The 21,009-nt window shown below is 41.5% G+C and overlaps 1 protein-coding gene across 2 annotated transcripts in view; it reads right to left on the minus strand.

Moving 5' to 3' along the window:
- Positions 1-21,009, minus strand: part of asmt (acetylserotonin O-methyltransferase) — a 44,980-nt gene that overhangs the window by 9,055 nt on the left and 14,916 nt on the right. The window contains exons 6-8 of one of the 2 annotated variants that reach the window (XM_030080630.1): positions 13,817-13,957; positions 11,639-11,761; positions 8,357-8,615 (exon numbers count right to left, since the gene is read on the minus strand). In XM_030080630.1, the coding sequence (XP_029936490.1) occupies positions 8,398-8,615; positions 11,639-11,761; positions 13,817-13,957 (482 nt within the window). In that variant the 3' untranslated portion in view covers positions 8,357-8,397. Of the gene's footprint in view, positions 1-8,238; positions 8,616-11,638; positions 11,762-13,816; positions 13,958-21,009 lie in introns of those variants that run through there. The other variant, XM_030080629.1, reaches the window with a different exon arrangement.

The raw sequence follows: 21,009 nt of genomic DNA on the forward strand, positions 1-21,009 counted from the left end.
GATTGAGAATCATAAAAATGGAGCTGTGGACGTCATTTTTTGGAAGCAGATAGCACTTGATGTCCATATCAAGTTTTATTACAGCAACCCAATCCCATAAAAGTTTGTGATATAAAAGTGTGTTCCTCCACTAAAAAAAAGGGTTATAAATCAACAGAATGACTTGGACACACCACTTTCACGTGTTAATCTTGTGAAAAGTTGACATAAATTTAAAGTTAACTGAGATTTAAGAAAACTTTAAGAAAAGTTAGGCAACAGAAACCTTGATTTCAAGCAACAGGGTTTAACTCTGGTGCTGTCTGCTAATGATAAAGTCCACCAATTGGCCCGGTCACTGGTTCACAAACTGGGGTTCAGGGACCACCAGGGGTCCTTGAGAGAGTGCAGGGACATTGTGATATTCCCTGGAAGTCAAAACAACAAAGAAATATCTAGTTGGGAGTTTTATTATGGGCCCACTTCGCTGCAAAAATCTCCTCAGAGGGGATTCTTAATGTCTAAATGCTCTCAAGTGAGATCTGTGGTCCACTGTTTGTTTTTGGGTCCTGAACATAAAAATATGTTAGTAGACGGTCTAGTGTTTTAAAGGCAGATCCTGAGGAACGCTGCCGATAATCTGCCCTGAAATTCCAAACACGAGGTAATAAGACGACACTCTGAAAATACAGAGGAGAAAAGAATATAATTAGCCAGCAGATAACAGCAAAGATTACTCAGGCCAATTAACTCACGCTGCTGATAATGAATAAATTAGGATCGAAATGTCCCCACAGTAACACTCCCCTAAAAAGGAGATTACCTGCAAAACATTAAACCCAAAAGGTTTTCTATAAAAGCAAACAATAATTTTAAATACCCACCTGGACAAGAAATACTTACCCTGGGAATTAATATTAACATCATTAAACCAATTTACAGCGGCTTCACTTTGAGAAAAAGACCCGACAAACAGGGACAGGGACTTTAGAAAGTTACTGTCACAACTTGTAGGAAGCCACCTGATGTTTACTCTATAATAAATACAGTGTCAGACTGCTTTACAGTGAAGGCAGTTTTGCAAATTATTTTAAAATGTTGACAAAAAACAGTAAAGAGACAGAGGAATACAGACAGGAGAGCCCTGCTGGTTCCTGTTGTGGAGTTGTTCGCCGAGTGTTTGCCCGCTCCCAGCGCGTCAGCAGGTTTTTATCCTGTTTGAAAATATTTTGGATGTGAATCTCTGCGTTTTGCCATAAAAAAAAGCCACTTTTTAACTTAAATTTACTGTGAAAACTTGGAATAAAAGCATAAGTACATCACAAAAAGAGCCAGAAGCTCTAGTAAATGCATGCACACACACATACACGCACACACACAGACACACAGACACACACACACACACACACACACACACACACTGTGGGCAGATGAGTGTGTTCCCTGAAATGCCCTGTGGTTGTTATCTTGAAGTGGCATTGCGGCGCTTGCGGGTGTGTAACGGTGACATCATCATAATGTGCACGACTCGCCGGGCAGATTTAGATAGAGTGCTCCCAAAGAGAGCGCGCTCACACACACACACACACACACACACACACACACACACACACATTAAGTGATGGCACACACACACACAGGTGAGTGCACACATTTTCACAAATGGGAGTTCATTAAAGCTGGCTTGTTTCTTTCTCTCTCTCATTCACACACACACACACACACACACACACACACACACACACACACACACACACACATTTATGCCAGAGATGCACATTTAGATTGAAATAATCATGCATTCAAACTAATAAATGTATATATAATGATATCATTTCTAGGTTTTCAGGGATATTTTGTGTGTGTGTGTGTGTGTGTGTGTGTGTGTGTGTGGCACTACAGTCACGTAATCAGGACAGGGAGACGAGTGCAGACGTCCTCAGCTCACCTATCCGCCCTCCTCTCCGTCACAGCTCAGTATTTTTATAGCTCCAACTTTCTACATGGGTCCATAAAGCCCACTCAGGTTGAACCTGAGGCGGGCACAATAATAGCTTCATGAGAGGTTGGGGATGTTCCAGCAAATGGAACTGAAAAGAGTGGAGGGGGGAATATATGCACCTTTCTCTGCTGGAGTGGAAAACACTGACCAGGGTCTAAATGATTGACGAAAAGCGAGGGAAAAGTACTCTGAGGAGGGAAAGAAGTGGAGGAGAGAGAGATGTCCTTACAACTGGATCTGTGAGCTCGCTGCTCCGTAATCACAGGGCTTCAGAGTGCAGCTGAGGCTTTTCATGTCTGATTGAAAAACAGCATGAGCCACCGATCTGAGCAGAAAATATATATAGAACACACACACACACACACACACACACACTTATATATTTGTGTATGTGTATGTATGTATCTATGTAGGTAGGTATATATGTATATACACATAAATGATAGCTAGATCTAAATGCTCATATGTGTGTAAATGCAAAGTGTGTGTGTATATATGTAAATATAAATATGTGTGTATATGTGAGTGTATATGTATTGTTGAATGGCAGTCGCATCATTTTCTTTTTTCTTTTTTTTTTGGGTGTGTTTGTTGGTTTGTATGAAGAATCCAAAGAATCCAAATTCGCCATAAAAAAGTAAAAAAAAAAAAAAAAAAAAAAAAAAACATCCATGAGGTCAGGAGGTTAGTAGGTCACATCTACAGCAGAACAAAACAAACAAAAAAAGCCAAGCTGACACAGGAATCAAGCTGGGGGGGGTTAAAGGAGGACAATCTGACAAAGTAAGAGAAACCAAAATAAATCACGTCCTCGCCTGCCTGTAGGGAGCGCTGCGTTCCTCGTTAACCTGTAAAATCCGAGTTTCCGAATCGTGCATGCGTGAGGACAGCTGGACGCCGAGGCTCTCCACGCCGAGGCTCCCCACGCCGAGGCTCCGCACGCCGAGGCTCCGCACGCCGAGGCTCCGCACGCCGAGGCTCCGCACGCTGAGGTGAATCGAGGTCAGCTGGATTTGTCTGTAGATTCTCAAAGACGCTTCACCTCTCAGCCGGGACGCTCCTTCAGCTCCGACAGACCGAAACGAAACAACCCATTTAACAAACGCATGACTCGACACAGGAGGACCGGCTCCTCAGGGCATGACTCAGCAGTTTACCTGCACCTCAAGGAAAAGGGAGTGTAACAAGCTATTCATGTTAAGGTAGAACAGGGGTCAAGCGAGGCCCCACGATATGATATTTAAGATTTTGCAGTATGCCGAGTATTGTGATAACATGCAATATATTGCAATTTATTCCCTTTTTTTTAACCTGCAAATGATCTTTCCAACAGAAAACATTGCCAACATCTGTTTTGTCTAATAAGATAAAGTTTCTCTCACTTCAGTCATTTTTATTGCAGCAAAATGGGACAGACGGACCAGCTCTGACATGAAAACCTCATCGATTGTTGGTGATAAAGTACCGATACTTGGTGTCTGTGTATCGATTACGTATTGCCACAGAAAATGTCGCTATACTAAGCTGGATTGATTTTTTTTTTCGCCACCCCTAATACAGAAACCATCTCTCAACACCCCAGCCAATCAGAATACACCACACCTCTTACCTGTGACACCTGTGTAAGGCGTTGGTATTTTTACATCTCTGAGAGCTGCACACACTCAGAGCACTGGACCCTGTTTAACACTTTTCTTTTTTTTTTTTTTAATGAAACATTTTCCACAGTGTGCTGCGGTTTCAGAGTCATTAAACACGTTTTATGCATGGGGAGCAAAGTCCGCTGTTAATTACAGTGGAAAAATAAAAGTATTTTTTTTTCCTTTTTTCATGAGTGGCAGCGTGAAGCAGCTCTGGCGGTGCAGCGGTGCGTTTCTGAGCAGCGTTTGGGCTGATTAGTCAGAAAAGTCCTCCATGACTCATCCTCACTCATTTAAAATGTAATAACCTTACTTTACTTTACTCACGATGCACGGGAGCAGTAATTTGTTACTCAGCTCGTTATTATTATTATCATTACAGCATCTTTTTGTCCCTTCACAATCACAATAAGTCTGTTTTCTTCTCTGAATGCCACGGAAATCAAACTTTGTTAAATGCCAAATGTTCTTGTTGGGCTTCTACTGGATAAAATCAAAATTTTAACTTTTGTTATTTGTTTTATGAGAGAAGATAAGGGTAATTATAGTTTTGGGGATAATAAAACATCAGCTTAATGTTCAGCAGGGGTGATACAGACTCTAACGACTTCATTTTTTTTCCTATTAAAGACCATAAAATTACAACTTAATTGAAAGTGAGTGATTTGTTGCAGTGCTTGCTGACGGCTGGTGTGTTTGCTCACGGTGACGCCGGCTGATCGTGCACCGCGAGATCAGACTCTCTGCAGCCTCGGCGCTCCATTTCCCTTCATTACGGCCGGCTCTTTGCAAAGCTGTCCAGAAGGATTTGACATCAATTCTAATTTGTCCGGCCTTTGAAGCCTGATTAATTCACAATTACTGGGGGAAAGAGAAGGACAGAGATAGGTGAGGAGAGTCGGGGAGGGCGAGCGAGGCAGAGACAAAGAGAGAGAGAGAGGTGGACGGTGATGATTCAGTTATCTCATCTTGGGTGCACAGAAGGCTTTGACCGATACGGCTGTATGACGATGTTTCTGAATTAACGCCGCCGACAGCTCATATATTGCACCACTATTTTCAAATATTTAAATTTGCCCATACTACTGACTGAAGACAACCAGTGTGTCCTCCAAAATTTAAAGTTGTGGACGAATCTCTCCACAATGGATATGGATTTCCTAAAGAATATTGTTTGGTCATTTAGAAGTCACAGCTAACTTAGCCCAGTTCACTTCCATTCATGTTGAAAATGTGAAACACTGCCACACAGAGGTAATCCTGCCTTGTAAATACATCGCCTGCATGTACATTTCACTAACATTACTGTTTAAAATGACTGTCAGGAGAATTTAAAGCTGGAGGAGGTTTTTGGCTGCTTGTTCTGGGCGCATATTGAGCTCGGTGTTCCTCGTGTGTCCAGGTTACATGTAAAGGCTCATTTATGCTCCTTTTACATAAGAAAATAAATAAAGGGCCGTTTCAACGAGCTTCCACGAGTCCTTTACATTGGCATGGATGTTCAGCAATAAATCCACTAGATGGCAGCGCAAGTCAAACAACAGCAAACATGGCGACGGTGGAGGAGGTCGTAATAATGGAGCTGCTAGAAAGAAGCAAAAGCAGAGGCGGCGGTCTGTGAGGTCATTAAACACATCACCACAGGACATGGACAATTCTTCTCTGTAATGTCATAAACTGTTTGAATTTCTTCTTCATGTCTCATTCGTAGACCGGTCTCTCTTGAGTTATCGGCCATCAACTCAATCAACTCAATCTACGACCCCCCCGACGATTCTGGGTGGTGCTGCTTTCGCTCGTGTCCGCAAGCTTCCTGAAAACGTGCAGAAATACTGCTAGTACTAGTATTAATGCACACTTCGGTTTAAGGGCGTCTTAAAGCGAGTCAGTGTAGTTTTGATGAATTCTGCAACACATAATCAAACCAGCCGCATCACATCTCTCATAGCAATGAGACAAAAAGAAATATGTTTGCATTAAAAAGCAGATCAGGTACGCAATGAGACCCACTGAGTGAAAGTTTGATCACTTCCATTGTATTTATTGCAATGAGATATGTCTGGGTATCTTGAAACGTAATTTTATTATGCAATGTGCAATGTTTGGGTATTGATACACTGCTATGTTATTTTTATTAAGCACTATACAGAATATGCTGTTTGAGTATTGATATATAGAATTGTAATGTTTTATGATGTGCTATATACACTGTATAATGTTATTTGTATGTTTGTATGTATGTATATATTGTTTTTTGTATTGTTTTATTTTGTTTTGTTGTGTTTTGCTTTATTTTTTTATGTGTGGACCCCAGGAAGACTAGTTGCTGCTGCGGCAACAACTAATGGGGATCCGTAATAAAGATAAAGATATCAGAGGCAGAAAAAACAAAGAGGCCCGATCTGCGTTTTAACAAAGGGCCAGTATCGGCACGGTGATTTATCGGTCCGAGCCGTGAGCGGTTATCTCACGTCGGCTGTGCAGCGCCGCGAGCAGAGGAGGACGGGATGAAGTGGAGGACGGGTCGTGACTGCGGCAGAGATTTATTGAGTCTCATCTGCGGCTACAAAGAGAGCTTCAGCAGGCTGTTAGAAGTGGTGAGGGGCGACGGGCCGCGCACAGAGGGGCTTAGGATCCACTGATAAGAAGGGATATGTGAAGAGGTTCAGCTCCTTAGCAGTGAGCTGAGACCAGGAGCTCACACACTGCACACACACCTCATGGAGCCTGACATTTATATGGAGGCTCAGTTTCAGCAGACCTGGATTATCTTGAGATTAAGCTCTCACTCAGTTGGCTAGATTTGGGTGCAAAATTACTGTCAGAAATACTGTTACCGGCTTTTTTTTTTTTATTGTTAACAGTGCAAAAAATGGCTTTTTTTGCACTTTTTATGTCATTTTATGTCATACCATGAAATCATTCCATATTTGCGCACACACAAGATATCTGAAACAACTTTTAGACCGTAGGACACTAAAATTCTCTGCTCAGAAATGTCACACTAGAATCAATTGAAATTAACAGCCTCTCATTGGCAGCCAGTGTAGTATTTGATTGATTATCCAATAAATATGTGATCAAAAATCACAAGATGTGGATAACACAGACTAGACAATGTGCGGTTTCCAATTCAAGGCCAGTATCAACCTGATGCATCAGTCATTAGCTGACTCAGTGTTTAAAATACCAGTGAAGCCGTGGTTAACTATCAGGCACCATAAAACGATTATAAGCACATTGTAAGTGCATTATAGTCATTATAACCAGGACATGATATAAAGTAACACTGTGTGTAGAAGATTAATCGATTGAAAGTCATTCCAGCTAATGACGTGATGTTTAAATGAATGTCTTTTTTTTTTTTGTCTGATGATTTTGCTGTAACAGGCTCATCTGTGTTCCTAATGGGATTATAACCATCTGGTATTGTGGCAGGGTGTGGATAGGTACTTAGCCTGTATGAATTGTGAGTTACTTACACTTGTGCATGATTCTGTGGATTTTTTTGGCTTATGTCAACTTTGATTGGCCATAACTCCCCTACTAACACATGAAAGCTTCCTAAGCATTCATAATGTCATTCAGGTAATATTCTCACAATGACATTGATCAAATAGATCCTATGAATTTGAGATGTATTTTCCTAATTTATTTGAGAATCCACTTTATTTGCAATTTTTGAACAAATCCTTGAGGTCAGAGGTCTTAAGCAAAAAATTGAAGCTTGGTTACCAGAATTTGCTGCATTCTCACCATTCACCAGGAACTTCTGAACATCTCCTGAAAAGTTGAAGACCCTAGGACATATACTTCAAGAGATACGGACGTCTGAAAGTGGAATCTCGTTGAATTTCCAACTTGCGAGTGATTTATTAAAAATTTCTATCGGGTAAAAAAAACACTGAAAATGCTGGAATTGCGGCTAAAAAAAAATTGGCAGAGGTCAGATCTTTCTTACAGAGTTTCAACAGATTCTGAGATGGTCAATGAGATGGACCCTTGTATTGTTATTACAAGAATTTATTTAATTTTTTTCCCTCAGTGTCTTTATACCAGCATGTCTTTATTGGTATGAGCCTTCTGGTGAAGTCTGCACCCCAGCAAGTTAAAGTTCCCCTCCAGTCATTTATCAAGCCCCTAAAAAGCCCCTAAAATTAATCTCTGTTCATCAATATTAAACATTTTGAAGTGTTTCCGTGGAAAAAAAAAATCCCTTAATGGGTTTAAATGTAACTCTGAACCTTTCCCCTCATGAAAAATGCGCAGATCTATGAATATTCAAACGTGACCAGAGCTCTGTGCACAGAAACAGGAAGTCCCGTCCCACGATGCTAATTAAAATGGGGCCATATTTCACAATCTAACCATGAAAAAAAACATATTGTTATCAGCGAATCTCTTTGTACCACTAATATCGTTCATATGAAGCAGCCATTTCATGAATAAACATAAGAGGAAACACATTTTTGAGCGAGCGGACTTTAATTAACGGTAGAATTGGACCGTCTTTGCAGCCTCAGACTTGACCAAAGCGATTTTGTACTTTTTGTTTGTAGTTTTCTCTTCCAAACAAAGCTGAAACATAAAACCTGAGTGTTTATAAGAGAATGGAAAAGCTTCATGAACTGCACACAGCTTGAATCATATTTATTTATTCGTATAAAAATGTTGCCAAATGTTATTTAAAAAAAAAAAAAAACATCCACTGTAGCATCAGCAAATCATCTTCGTCATCAAAGCACATTGGTGTGTGTTTTTTTTTATTTCTCGCTCTCACGCCTCCTTGCGTCCCAGCACGGCGTCGTAGATCTTTCCGGTGCGTCGCTCCTGGACGTCGGTGAAGCCGGCGGCGGCCAGCAGGGCGGCGTACTGAGCCGCCGTGCGCTCCCGCCCCTCCGTCTGCACCAGCATGTTGAGGGAGTAGAACTGCACGGTGAGCGGGCCGGAGCCGTCCTCGTGCAGCAGGGCCTCCACCACCAGCACAGCGCCACCTGCAGGACGAGGGGGCAGACTGACTGAGATCCCACAGGGAGAGCACGGCGGGACATGAGGGTTTAAATGAGAGCAAACAGAAAACAGATGATTTTTAGTACAGGGTGACCCAAAAAAACGTGAATCTTTGAAGTGCGTATTGGCAGACATGAGCAAGTGGCAGCACAATTTTTAAAAAATGAATATTCCATCATTGTTTCTTAAATGGCATGTTTTCAGGTTTCAATTACTATGAATAAAATATTTTTCTTCCATCACTCTTGGTTTTATTGGATTGTTAAAAAGATCCCGTTTTTTTGTGTCACCCTGTATTTACTTTCTCATTTTCACATTCCCTGATATTTGGATTACCTGGATCGCCTCGATTTTGATTGTTTGATTTAAATGAGGGTTTTGCCTGTTTGACAGCTTGCAGCTCCTAAGTTCCAACACAACAAGGTGCCGCCTGAGGACGAACGTCTTGTTATGCACTGCAACTTTTGGTCATCTATTTTTGTCCCCATTTATGACTTTGAAGTGTTTGTTAGAATTCAGCACTGTTCATAATACATTAAGTTTTTGTTTCTGTGCGTTATGGCTTCCCATTCTTGCCGTCTGAAATCGTAATGATTCGACATAACAGAGACTTCAGTAATAAAGCTCTGTCATCTTAGCCAGCCTTCTGAGTACACACCATCTCGCAACTTGGAGAGAAAAGAAACTCCATTTCTAATAGGGGAGTAGTGATCCATTGATCTCTATCGATATATATTGATCTAATAGTGTTAGCACCAGGCCGATGATGCAGCCAGCAGCCAAGAAAAAGACAAGAGGGGTACCTCCTCTCCTCTTGGGAAGAAACAGTGTGGAAATATTTTGGATTTCAGAGAAAAAACAGGCCAACTGACAAACCCCAAGCCAACGACGCCGGGATGAGAGAAACCACACAGCAAACATGACGACGGTGTTAAACTGTGTTCAATGGGCATAATGACATAGTCTCATATCGATCACAGCTCCCTGAACTGAACTGAATCAAATCAAAATCGTATGGTGGCTGACTTTGTGATATCAGAAAACATCGTGTCATTGTCCAAAGAATCAATTTAATGTCATATTGTGATAAAACTTTTACACACCTGGTTTCCAACACTGTGTTCATGTTTCACTGGACACATCAGTCCGACTTATGAATTTATAGATTGTTTATAGACAGTCTATGGACATATCTCAGGTAGTATTACTGGTGCGGCTTCAACGCTGAACTGTCAAAATCTTCCGTGGTGATGACTTTGTTCGGCAAAGTTGGAGAAATCCCAAATTTCCAAGAAGTAAATAAGACAATTGAGAAGACATGAAGTTGTTTTTTTTTTTTCTGAGGAGGAAGAGGAGGAGGCTCCTATTGATGTTTTTAACCCTGGTATGACCTCAGGATCAGAATGAAGATGAGCTCTTATGTGCACAGCCGTACAGAGCCATGTTGAAAAGCTGTTTTGGGGTTTCCCTGCACCGCCACGGCGTCCTGACACGACCCCGAGGCGTGGAAATGCAGAGCGACGCCTGGCAACCCTTCCCATTTCCCCGAGAGACTCCAGATTTTCTTGCTGCTCTCCCGCTGTTCTCCGAGAGCCTCATTTCTCCTGATTTAACGCCCGAACCTCTGACTGGCGTTGGACTGGATTCAACGGTTAGCTGATGATTGACAGGTGGCTGATCCAATCACCTGCTGTGTATTTTTGTAAAACGTCCGTTGCTGCCGCCCTCTTTCCCGCGACTGTTTCATGAAGTGAACAGCGGTCATGAAACCACAGGGTTATAAAAAGTAACCATAATGAAATAAAGAAGTAAGGCTGGTGAATTCCCGCGGCTCCTCTCCTGACTGGCTCGCACAAATCTCCCTATTTCTGGACGCTCGAGGTTGGCAGGCACAACGCACGCAGCTCACAACAAGTTTTGGCAGTGCGCTCCCTCTGCCTGGCTGCAAATGAGCCCTTAATGCTGAAAAACATCTCACTTCTGCGAGTGAACGAAACGCTGGACCGAGCCGAGGAAGACCCGTCCTCTGCATCCGTCCTGTCCCGCCACAATAAGAGCAGCTCTGAGTGCAAATTGCGTGTTTTATTAAAAAAACAACAAAAAAAAAAACAAAGCAGATGCAACAGTCATCACACCTGAAATGAGGCCGGTAAACTGCACCGGTGCTAAATACGCTGTTTGCATCCCCTCCTACCTGTATCTCACTCCCTCATGCATACACACTGCAGATTACATATTCAAATTAACCTGCAAAATGGACAAGACGTGCACGCCGCTCATCTGCAACCCCCCATGCATCCTGATGCCAGATGAGCCTGGAAGGGTTTTATTTTTATTTTTTTATTTTTTTTTTTTTGGAGGGTGACATCATGTTTACAGGTGTTTTCACTGTTACACACACAAACCTTTAGTGACTCAGGCCCCAGGAGGAGTGCATTTGTGGTTTTCTGTGTGTGTGTGTGTGTGTGTGTGTGTGTGTGTGTGTGTGTGCACTTTGAAGAGAACTGTGTGTGTCTGTGTGTGAGAGGGAGGGAGCGCAACAGAAAGAAACAAGAAACAGAGGATGAAAGATTTGTGTGTGAATAAGATTACTCATAATCTTACACAGGCAAAAGCAACTGTACACACACACACACACACACACACACACACACTTTGATTCATTCTCTCTCTTCATCTTTCTGTAACACAAAGAAAAAAATGAGAACAAAAGAAAGAAAGGATGAGGGAAAGAGGGATGAAAGGAAGAAAGAAAGAATGTTTCTGTGTGTGTGTGTGTGCCTGAGAGCGGGTGTCTCTGTGCGTGTGTGTGTGTGTGTGTGTGTGTGTGTGTCTTTGATCAAAGTCAGGAAGGACAGATTTTTCTGGGATCAGCTGCATTGTGGGATACAATCTGCCATCTCGTTTCATGCCCAGGAACAAAAAAAAGAATCATCCTTTCAGACACAAACACACACTCTCTCTCTCACACACACACACACACACACACACACACACACACACAGACCTGGCTTGCAGGCGTGGTAGACTCTGGTGAGCAGCTCGATGCAGCGCTCGTCGGTCCAGTCGTGGAGGATCCTGGCGAGGATGTAGAGGTCGGCCTCTGGCAGGTGGTCTTTGAAGAAGTCTCCTTCACACACACACAAACACACACACACACACACACACACACACACACAATTTAAGTCCTGTCTGTCCCCCCTGTATCTGAGTGTGTGGTTATTATTAATTCTGTTGACAGGACCGTGACAGCGACTCCCAACTCCAAAACACATTCCTGCTGGAAACCAGATCGTGTCAAACGCTCGTCACGGACCTGCAGGTTTCCACGGAAACACCGGCCGCTCGCTCACACGGCGGCAGGTGTGAGGCGAGACGGCGTCACAAGTCCAAAATGTCAAACTCAAACCCGAAAAGATCCAGAAATGAACAACGTGGAACCAAAGTGGATGTGACTGTTCCTCCAGGATGAGACCCTTCACCTCTGTGGGTCACGTTAGCTTAGCATAAAGACTTGAAGTCTATGGGAGTCGTTAGCCTGGCTCTGTCAAAGTGAAAAAATAAACCTCACAGCAACTCCCATGATGTGTATTTCAAATCCCCATGATCCACTGTGTAACTCAGACAGCTTCAGAGGCACGGTAAGGTTTATTTTTCACTCTGACAGAGAGAGGCTAACGACTCCCATAGACTTCAAGTCTTTATGCTAAGCTAACAAGAAAATGCTACCAATAGGACCAGAAGCAGCAGACGTCCAGAGGTGGAACTGGTGTCCAACATCTGGTCTCAGTCTGGGGAAGTGGAAAAAGGGGATTTTGCCTACAACACTGGAGTGTTCCTTTACAGAACGTGCTCAGGGTTCCCAGTTTTTAGCAGCAGGGAAATAAAAAAATGAAATTAAATTCACTGCCAATAGCTGGCTTAGCGTTACACTTGACACTGACGCTGATAACACATTTAACAGATTCACGCTGTGGTCTTTCACATATTTCGTTCACATATTCACATATTTATTTGAACATATTTAAAAGACTAAATTATGGACAAACGGGACCCAGAAACCCAAAAGGATCATAACGCTGAGGTTTGTATCACTGAAGAGGAAGCAGACATCATCATCATCATCATCATCATCAGTGGGATGCTGTCGCTTCCTCATATCGTTCATTAATCCGTCTAATTGGTCGTGTGACCTTCGCATCAGAGCGCCCTTCAAAATCACAAAAAGTCCAACCACGTCTCATGGAAATAAATTTTGACTGGTGCCATGTGATCAGTCACGTTTTGCGATTGAGATAAATTAAAAAAGATATTTTCTGTTCCATACAGATCTAACACCAGTGTCCTTGTCTTCTTCCTCTGCACAGTCATCTGACTCAGCTCGATATGAATATCTATAATCACTTCAGTTCATTTCACAAAACTGGTCTTAAATCAAATTTCCTCGCTCAGCCCTCGGGGTCTCCGTGTTCCCAAATGGGAGATTCAAAACGACTCTTTTGAAAAATTGCCCTATCCCGTCCCACTCACATCTTCCTCATAATATCACCTTTTCAGTTCCAATATATTTTAGAAAAGAAACCGGATGGCTCATCTCCATAAAATGTGCTGCTACTGGATAAATGATTACTTTTTTTTAAGATCTGATGGAGCTTTTGTGCCTGTCCTTTGAGTGGATGGTGAAGTTTATAGTTACTGTCTGGATTTGGTGCCGGTTTGGTTTTAAGTGGTTTATTTATGTTGTTTTACCGACAAGAACCCTTTCAGATCCGCTCTCTGTTCAGACTGCAGTTGTTTTCAGTCACGTTCAGTTCCTGCAAGCGGTAAGTTTTACAATAACCGGTGTCAGAGTTGGAAAGATATCTATGGAAATGTACGGAAAGCACATTTTAAATTATTGCTAAGAACATAAAAATTCAACAATAATCACATTCGGTGTTAAATTGGCTTTTCAAGTTTGAGTTTTTCAGTTCAATTATGCAGGAAATCCATTTTTTTCAAATTTATTTCATTTGTCCACATCAAAAAAGTTAGCAGATTCTAGACTCTGGTGGGTGAAACAGCTCATTTAAAAATTTGCTGACTGTTTGGATGCAAACACATCAGCGGAGTGTGTGTGTGTGTGTGTGTGTGTGTGTGTGTGGTTATGTGATTATGATCATAAAGGGATTTATTGCGGTTTTACCTTCGTGGAAGCTGATCCTCTGCTCGGCCGCGGTGACAAAGTGTTCCCTGGATGTTTGCACCACCTTGGGGAGGTCAAAGATCGTCACAGTGCATTCTGGGTAGGCTGATGTGCAGTGCTTCGCCAATGCTCCGCTGCAGCCTGGAGAGAGAGATAGACAGAGAGAGAGGCAATATGTATTATTATAAGTATTTTCGGGCTATTTATTGTAATCACCAATATTATTATCCTCAGATATTTTATGTAAAAAAGTCTATTTAACCCCCTGAAACTTAAATGAAAAAACGCTTTTTACTTTAAAAACAAAAACTTATTCACTACTGTGGTTCATGAAGACACTATTTTTTGTGTTTGTTTTGTTTGTTTGTTGGAAAGCACATATTTATCTCTATATATCTATATCTATGTATATGTCTATTATCTATCAATATCTATGTACCTCTCTCTCTCTCTCTCTCTCTCTCTCTCTCTCTCTCTCTCTCTCTCTCTCTATATATATATATATATATATATATATATTCATGTATCTAGCTATTTTTTTTTCTCTTTGATTTGTTTCTTACTTTTGTTCCATGAAAAGGTCCTTTATTAAAAGCTTTTTTTATTTAGGGGCTTGGATTTTTAAAAAATATGATTGTTTTTAGAATTACTGTTGTTGTATTTTTGAAATATATTTTAGACGAGAATCTATGCTTCTCAAAAAAAAAAAATAATAAAAAAATAAAAAAATTGCGTCTGCATTGCATCCAAAGTAGTGATTTAATTTTTAATTAATTAATTAATTTATTTTTTGTAAGAAACCAGGAGAATTTTGTCCAGCATGTCCCTGTATGGGCTCATGTGGCGTCAAACGGGTAATAAAACAGCTGATTTCATTAATTTCACTTTTTCTTTCTTTCTCTCTTTCTTTCTGAGTCTGTGTTTTGTGCACCCGCCCACACAGAATCATACAAATGGAACAGATGCAGTCAGTACCAGTACCAGTTATATATTTCTAAGATTGGTTTTTTGTTATTATTTAACTGTACTTCAGACTTTGGCAGACACGTTTCCTCCACCATGCGTGCCAGCGCTGCAGACGCACAGAAAGACAAATCAACTAAAACATTCAACAAGTTCAACTCCCAAATCCTCATATGCTAAGAATTTCAAAGACAGAAACACGATGCAGTGACACACACACACACACACACACACACGCACACACACACAATCAGATGTCAGCATTATCTTTAATTTGCATTTTAATGGTTAAATTTTACATTGAACATCATTGTTTTCGGCACAAGCCCCTTTGACTGCCTGCATATAGAGAAGTGTAAATCAATTCATGGTGGGTGATCTGATGTATGAAACATGAAAATAATAAGAGACACCACTGGCAAGACATTAAAATTCACACATACACACACACACACACACACACACACACGCACACACTAAGCCACGCACACACACACACACACACACACACACACTAAGCCACGCATACACACAGGAGGAAGTACGGATTTGATGTTAAAATGTGGATCTTTCAACTTGATGCTTTGGCAGCATTATTATCAGCTTTCATGCTTCATAAGGCAAACTGAATTTAAAATAGAGAGAGAGAGAGAGACAGACAGACAGACAGACAGACAGAGAGAGAGAGAGAGAGAGAGAGATAAATAAAGAATGTATGAATGAGACAGAGTGATGGAAGGGCAGTGAGGTGGAATACACGATCAAAGGATCCCACTTTGACAAACCTACAAAGCAGGCAGACCAGGGCTTGTGCTGGACTGGTACAATATATATATACGTGTGTGTGTGTGTGTGTGTGTGTGTGTGTGTGTGTGTGTGCAGGGTAGACTGTCTGCCCTGTTGTGCCTTCCTTCTAACAAGGCCCACTGCCTCTGCACAAATCTGTATTCTTACAATGCTCTCTCCTTCACACACACACACACACACACACACACACACTCGAGCTCTTTGGCTCCCACATCAAACAGGGGTCAGTGGAGGAAGGAAATCAAAGAGCAGAAAAAGAATAAACCCAAATACGCGGGGCCTCCTGCAGCAGAAATCAGGTGTGGAGCGGCGAGAGGAGGCCGACCTGCTGCCGCTGAAACTGAGCAGCTTGCCTCGACACACACTCATTTTACTTCTGCAAAAGTGTGTTTGGGCTTCGTTACACTGCACACAATGTCTGCTGCAGACTTTAAAGTAAAGGTTCTGCAGGGTTCTCCATCAATCTGGACAGAGGCAGCGCTGCAAAAAAGCCTTGGAGGCGTGTGAGTCCAGCTAAAGACGGGACCTTCTCACTTTGTGTTCTTTATTCTTTATTTGGATCCTCAAGCAGTGACTCAAACTACACTGTATCAATAACAACAATAACACAAGCAGTGACTCAAACTACACTGTATCAATAACAACAAGCAGTGACTCAAACTACACGGTATCAATAACAACAACAACAACAAGCAGTGACTCAAACTACACTGTATCAATAACAACAACAACAAGCAGTGACTCAAACTACACTGTATCAATAACAACAATAACAACAAAATAACACAAGCAGTGACTCAAACTACACTGTATGAATAACAACAACAACAACAAGCAGTGACTCAAACTACACTGTATGAATAACAACAACAACAACAAGCAGTGACTCAAACTACACTGTATCAATAACAACAACAACAACAACAACAACATGCAGTGACTCAAACTACACTGTATAAATAACAACAACAACAAGCAGTGACTCAAACTACACTGTATCAATAACAACAACAAGCAGTGACTCAAACTACACTGTATCAATAACAACAATAACACAAGCAGTGACTCAAACTACACTGTATCAATAACAACAAGCAGTGACTCAAACTACACTGTATCAATAACAACAACAACAAGCACTGACTCAAACTACACTGTATCAATAACAACAACAACAACAAGCAGTGACTCAAACTACACTGTATCAATAACAACAACAACAACAACAACAACATGCAGTGACTCAAACTACACTGTATAAATAACAACAAGCAGTGACTCAAACTACACTGTATCAATAACAACAAGCAGTGACTCAAACTACACTGTATCAATAACAACAATAACAACAAGCAGTGACTCAAACTACACTGTATCAATAACAACAACAACAAGCACTGACTCAAACTACACTGTATCAATAACAACAATAACAACAAGCAGTGACTCAAACTACACTGTATCAATAACAACAATAACACAAGCAGTGACTCAAACTACACTGTATCAATAACAGCAAGCAGTGACTCAAACTACACTGTATCAATAACAACAAGCAGTGACTCAAACTACACTGTATCAATAACAACAATAACACAAGCAGTGACTCAAACTACACTGTATCAATAACAACAAGCAGTGACTCAAACTACACTGTATCAATAACAACAATAACAACAAGCAGTGACTCAAACTACACTGTATCAATAACAACAACAACAACAAGCAGTGACTCAAACTACACTGTATCAATAACAACAACAACAAGCAGTGACTCAAACTACACTGTATCAATAACAACAATAACAACAAGCACTGACTCAAACTACACTGTATCAATAACAACAAGCAGTGACTCAAACTACACTGTATCAGTAACAACAAGCAGTGACTCAAACTACACTGTATCAATAACAACAATAACAACAAGCACTGACTCAAACTACACTGTATCAATAACAACAACAACAAGCAGTGACTCAAACTACACTGTATCAATAACAACAACAACAAGCAGTGACTCAAACTACACTGTATCAATAACAACAACAACAACAACAAGCACTGACTCAAACTACACTGTATCAATAACAACAAGCAGTGACTCAAACTACACTGTATCAATAACAACAATAACAACAAGCACTGACTCAAACTACACTGTATCAATAACAACAAGCAGTGACTCAAACTACACTGTATCAATAACAACAAGCACTGACTCAAACTACACTGTATCAACAACAACAAGCAGTGACTCAAACTACACTGTATCAATAACAACAATAACAACAAGCAGTGACTCAAACTACACTGTATCAATAACAACAAGCAGTGACTCAAACTACACTGTATCAATAACAACAACAACAAGCACTGACTCAAACTACACTGTATCAATAACAACAATAACAACAACAACAAGCAGTGACTCAAACTACACTGTATCAATAACAACAAGCAGTGACTCAAACTACACTGTATCAATAACAACAATAACAACAAGCACTGACTCAAACTACACTGTATCAATAACAACAACAACAAGCAGTGACTCAAACTACACTGTATCAATAACAACAATAACAACAAGCAGTGACTCAAACTACACTGTATCAATAACAACAAGCAGTGACTCAAACTACACTGTATCAATAACAACAAGCACTGACTCAAACTACACTGTATCAATAACAACAACAACAACAAGCACTGACTCAAACTACACTGTATCAATAACAACAAGCAGTGACTCAAACTACACTGTATCAATAACAACAAGCAGTGACTCAAACTACACTGTATCAATAACAACAATAACAACAAGCACTGACTCAAACTACACTGTATCAATAACAACAACAACAAGCACTGACTCAAACTACACTGTATCAATAACAACAACAACAAGCACTGACTCAAACTACACTGTATCAATAACAACAATAACAAGACACAGACAGACAGACAGACAGACAGACAGACAGGTTGTCAGGCAGACAGTCATACAGTCAGACAGACAGATTGTAAGGCTGAGAGGTTGACAGTCACACAGACAGTAAGTCAGACAGGCAGACAGTCAGTCAGACAGACAGTCAGTCAAACAGACAGGTTGACAGTCAGTCAGACAGACAGGTTGTCAGACAGACAGGTTGTCAGTCAGACAGACAGGTTGACAGTCAGTCAGACAGACAGGTTGTGAGTCAGACAGACAGGTTGACAGACAGTCAGACAGACAGACAGGTTGACAGACAGTCAGTCAGACAGACAGGTTGACAGACAGTCAGTCAGACAGACAGGTTGGCAGACAGTCAGTCAGACAGACAGGTTGACAGACAGTCAGTCACACAGACAGTCAGTCAGACAGACAGGTTGACAGACAGTCAGTCACACAGACAGTCAGTCAGACAGGTTGTCAGGCAGACAGGCACTGCAGCAGCAGGTGTGTACGGACCAGTTGAGTTTACAGAAACAACAGATGCTGTGTGAGAGTCAAAGTCATGGTGGGACACTGCAGGGTCTCGCCCTTCACACACCCTGCTGTCTTCCCTTCACACACACACACACACACACACACACACACACACACACACACACATGCACGTTAGGCACACATTCAACAGAGTTCTCCTCTTCCTTCTGTTCTGTAACCATCTCAGCATGGAAGTGTGTGTGTGTGTGTGTGTGTGTGTGTGTGTGTGAATGTGTGTGTGTGTGTGTGTGTGTGTGTGTGTGTGTGTGTGTGAATGTGAGAGAAGGAGAGAGAGAGTATACTCCATTCAGTCTCAGCTTTGTGGCTTCACAGCTCCCCCTAGTGGTCAGCTGAGGTGTCACACATACAAGCCCACACTGAATCCTGTAGCTTTTATCAGCGCAATGCAGAGGAAAAAAGATCAATCACCGGATGCCACATAAAAATAAACAAATAAATAAATAAAAATCTCATCAGTGCATTAATTTTCCCTCTAAGCTGATATTTTGCTGATCTAAATCTAATAATTGATCACATTAAACAAATTATTAACATCTCATCAGTCATTCCTCCACTTTGTTCCAGGAAATTTAATCCACTTCACACTCTCGGGATTGGAAATTTGAGCGGTAAATAATTTTGCAATCCTTGAAAACAGCTCAGGCACAGATTAGGCAGGAAGTGGTCTGAATCTCAGAACGAAGAGGATGGCCTCCATATGGCGTGTGCTCAGTTTAAAGGAGCAGTTCACCCAAATTACAAGATACTAGTCCAGTTGCAACCGAGTGCAGTCTATCCATCCGGCCAAGGCAAGGGAACTATTTCCTGACAAAGAACACCACCAAACTGTATCTATCCACCTATGATTCATACTCATTTGGAGTGATACGGTTTGTTCTTCCACAGGAAATAGTTCCCTATAAAATTTAATTCAGATTTTTGACAGGAAACCTCGACAAATCACACAGAAACTACCTGGACAGACAGATTCCACCAGGAGGCAGTGGGATTTTTTTTTTTCTTTTTTTGATTTAGGGTGAACTGCCTCTTTAATCTCTCTCTCACAAGCTTCAGTGCCGGCCTCCCGTTGATCATTCTGATGAAATTATCACAGAGCAGAAAGTCATTTTTCTGCTCTGTTACCGCAGGGAATCATTTCATTTCAAAATGATGCACCTCCATCCCAAAGTTGCTGTTATTTACTTTTCTCGGCGGCGTAAGAGAGACCTCAAAGTCATTTAAAACGCCTCGCAAAGGGCCCGTGATGCGTTCAGAGTCGGCGTGTCCGTCTTCAAATCAAATGTGAAATGTTTAACACAGCCGTCACCGAGGCGTTCAGCCAAATAAACCCTCCGTCACGGCGGCGTGTCAGCTGCACTTAGGATGCCCTCACTTCTTAAGCGTGCGCGCGGCGAGCGGCGACACAGCGACCGAACAAACACGCACACGTCTGACGTCTGCTGACTGTTTCTGCCGCTGCAAAACAAAAGTTCAGCTTTCAACCTTCCTGATGAAACAAAGTTAAGAGCACAGGATGAGACAAAGCGAGGAAAAAGACACGGGCAAAATCTTCCAGACAAAAGCTGTTGTTTTTTTTTGTTGTTGTTTTTCCATTATTCATCTCATGAAGACAAACCCAGGAGATGAAAGCTCTTGCAGCAACAACAAAATCATTTTTTTTTGTATTTGATTTTTGTTTTGATCCTGTGTGTTTGATCCTGCCGTGTCCTCAGTGCTGCTTTGAGAGCCTCGGCCCTGTGTTGTGCAGTTCAGGATGTGCACGTTCTCTTTTGCTTTCTCCTCCAAATCTTTGGTCTGAACGTACGTCTCACTTTGCGAGGAACCTGCTTGTCGAGGGCGCTCTGTGGATAAATTTGACTCGGCGGGGCGAGGGGAGACAGACATTAATATCTGCTATGCATCCAAAAAAAGACTGACGGAGCTGCATGCA

Source organism: Myripristis murdjan, chromosome 21 (assembly GCF_902150065.1).
Source record: "Myripristis murdjan chromosome 21, fMyrMur1.1, whole genome shotgun sequence".
Taxonomy (NCBI): Eukaryota; Metazoa; Chordata; class Actinopteri; order Holocentriformes; family Holocentridae; genus Myripristis; species Myripristis murdjan.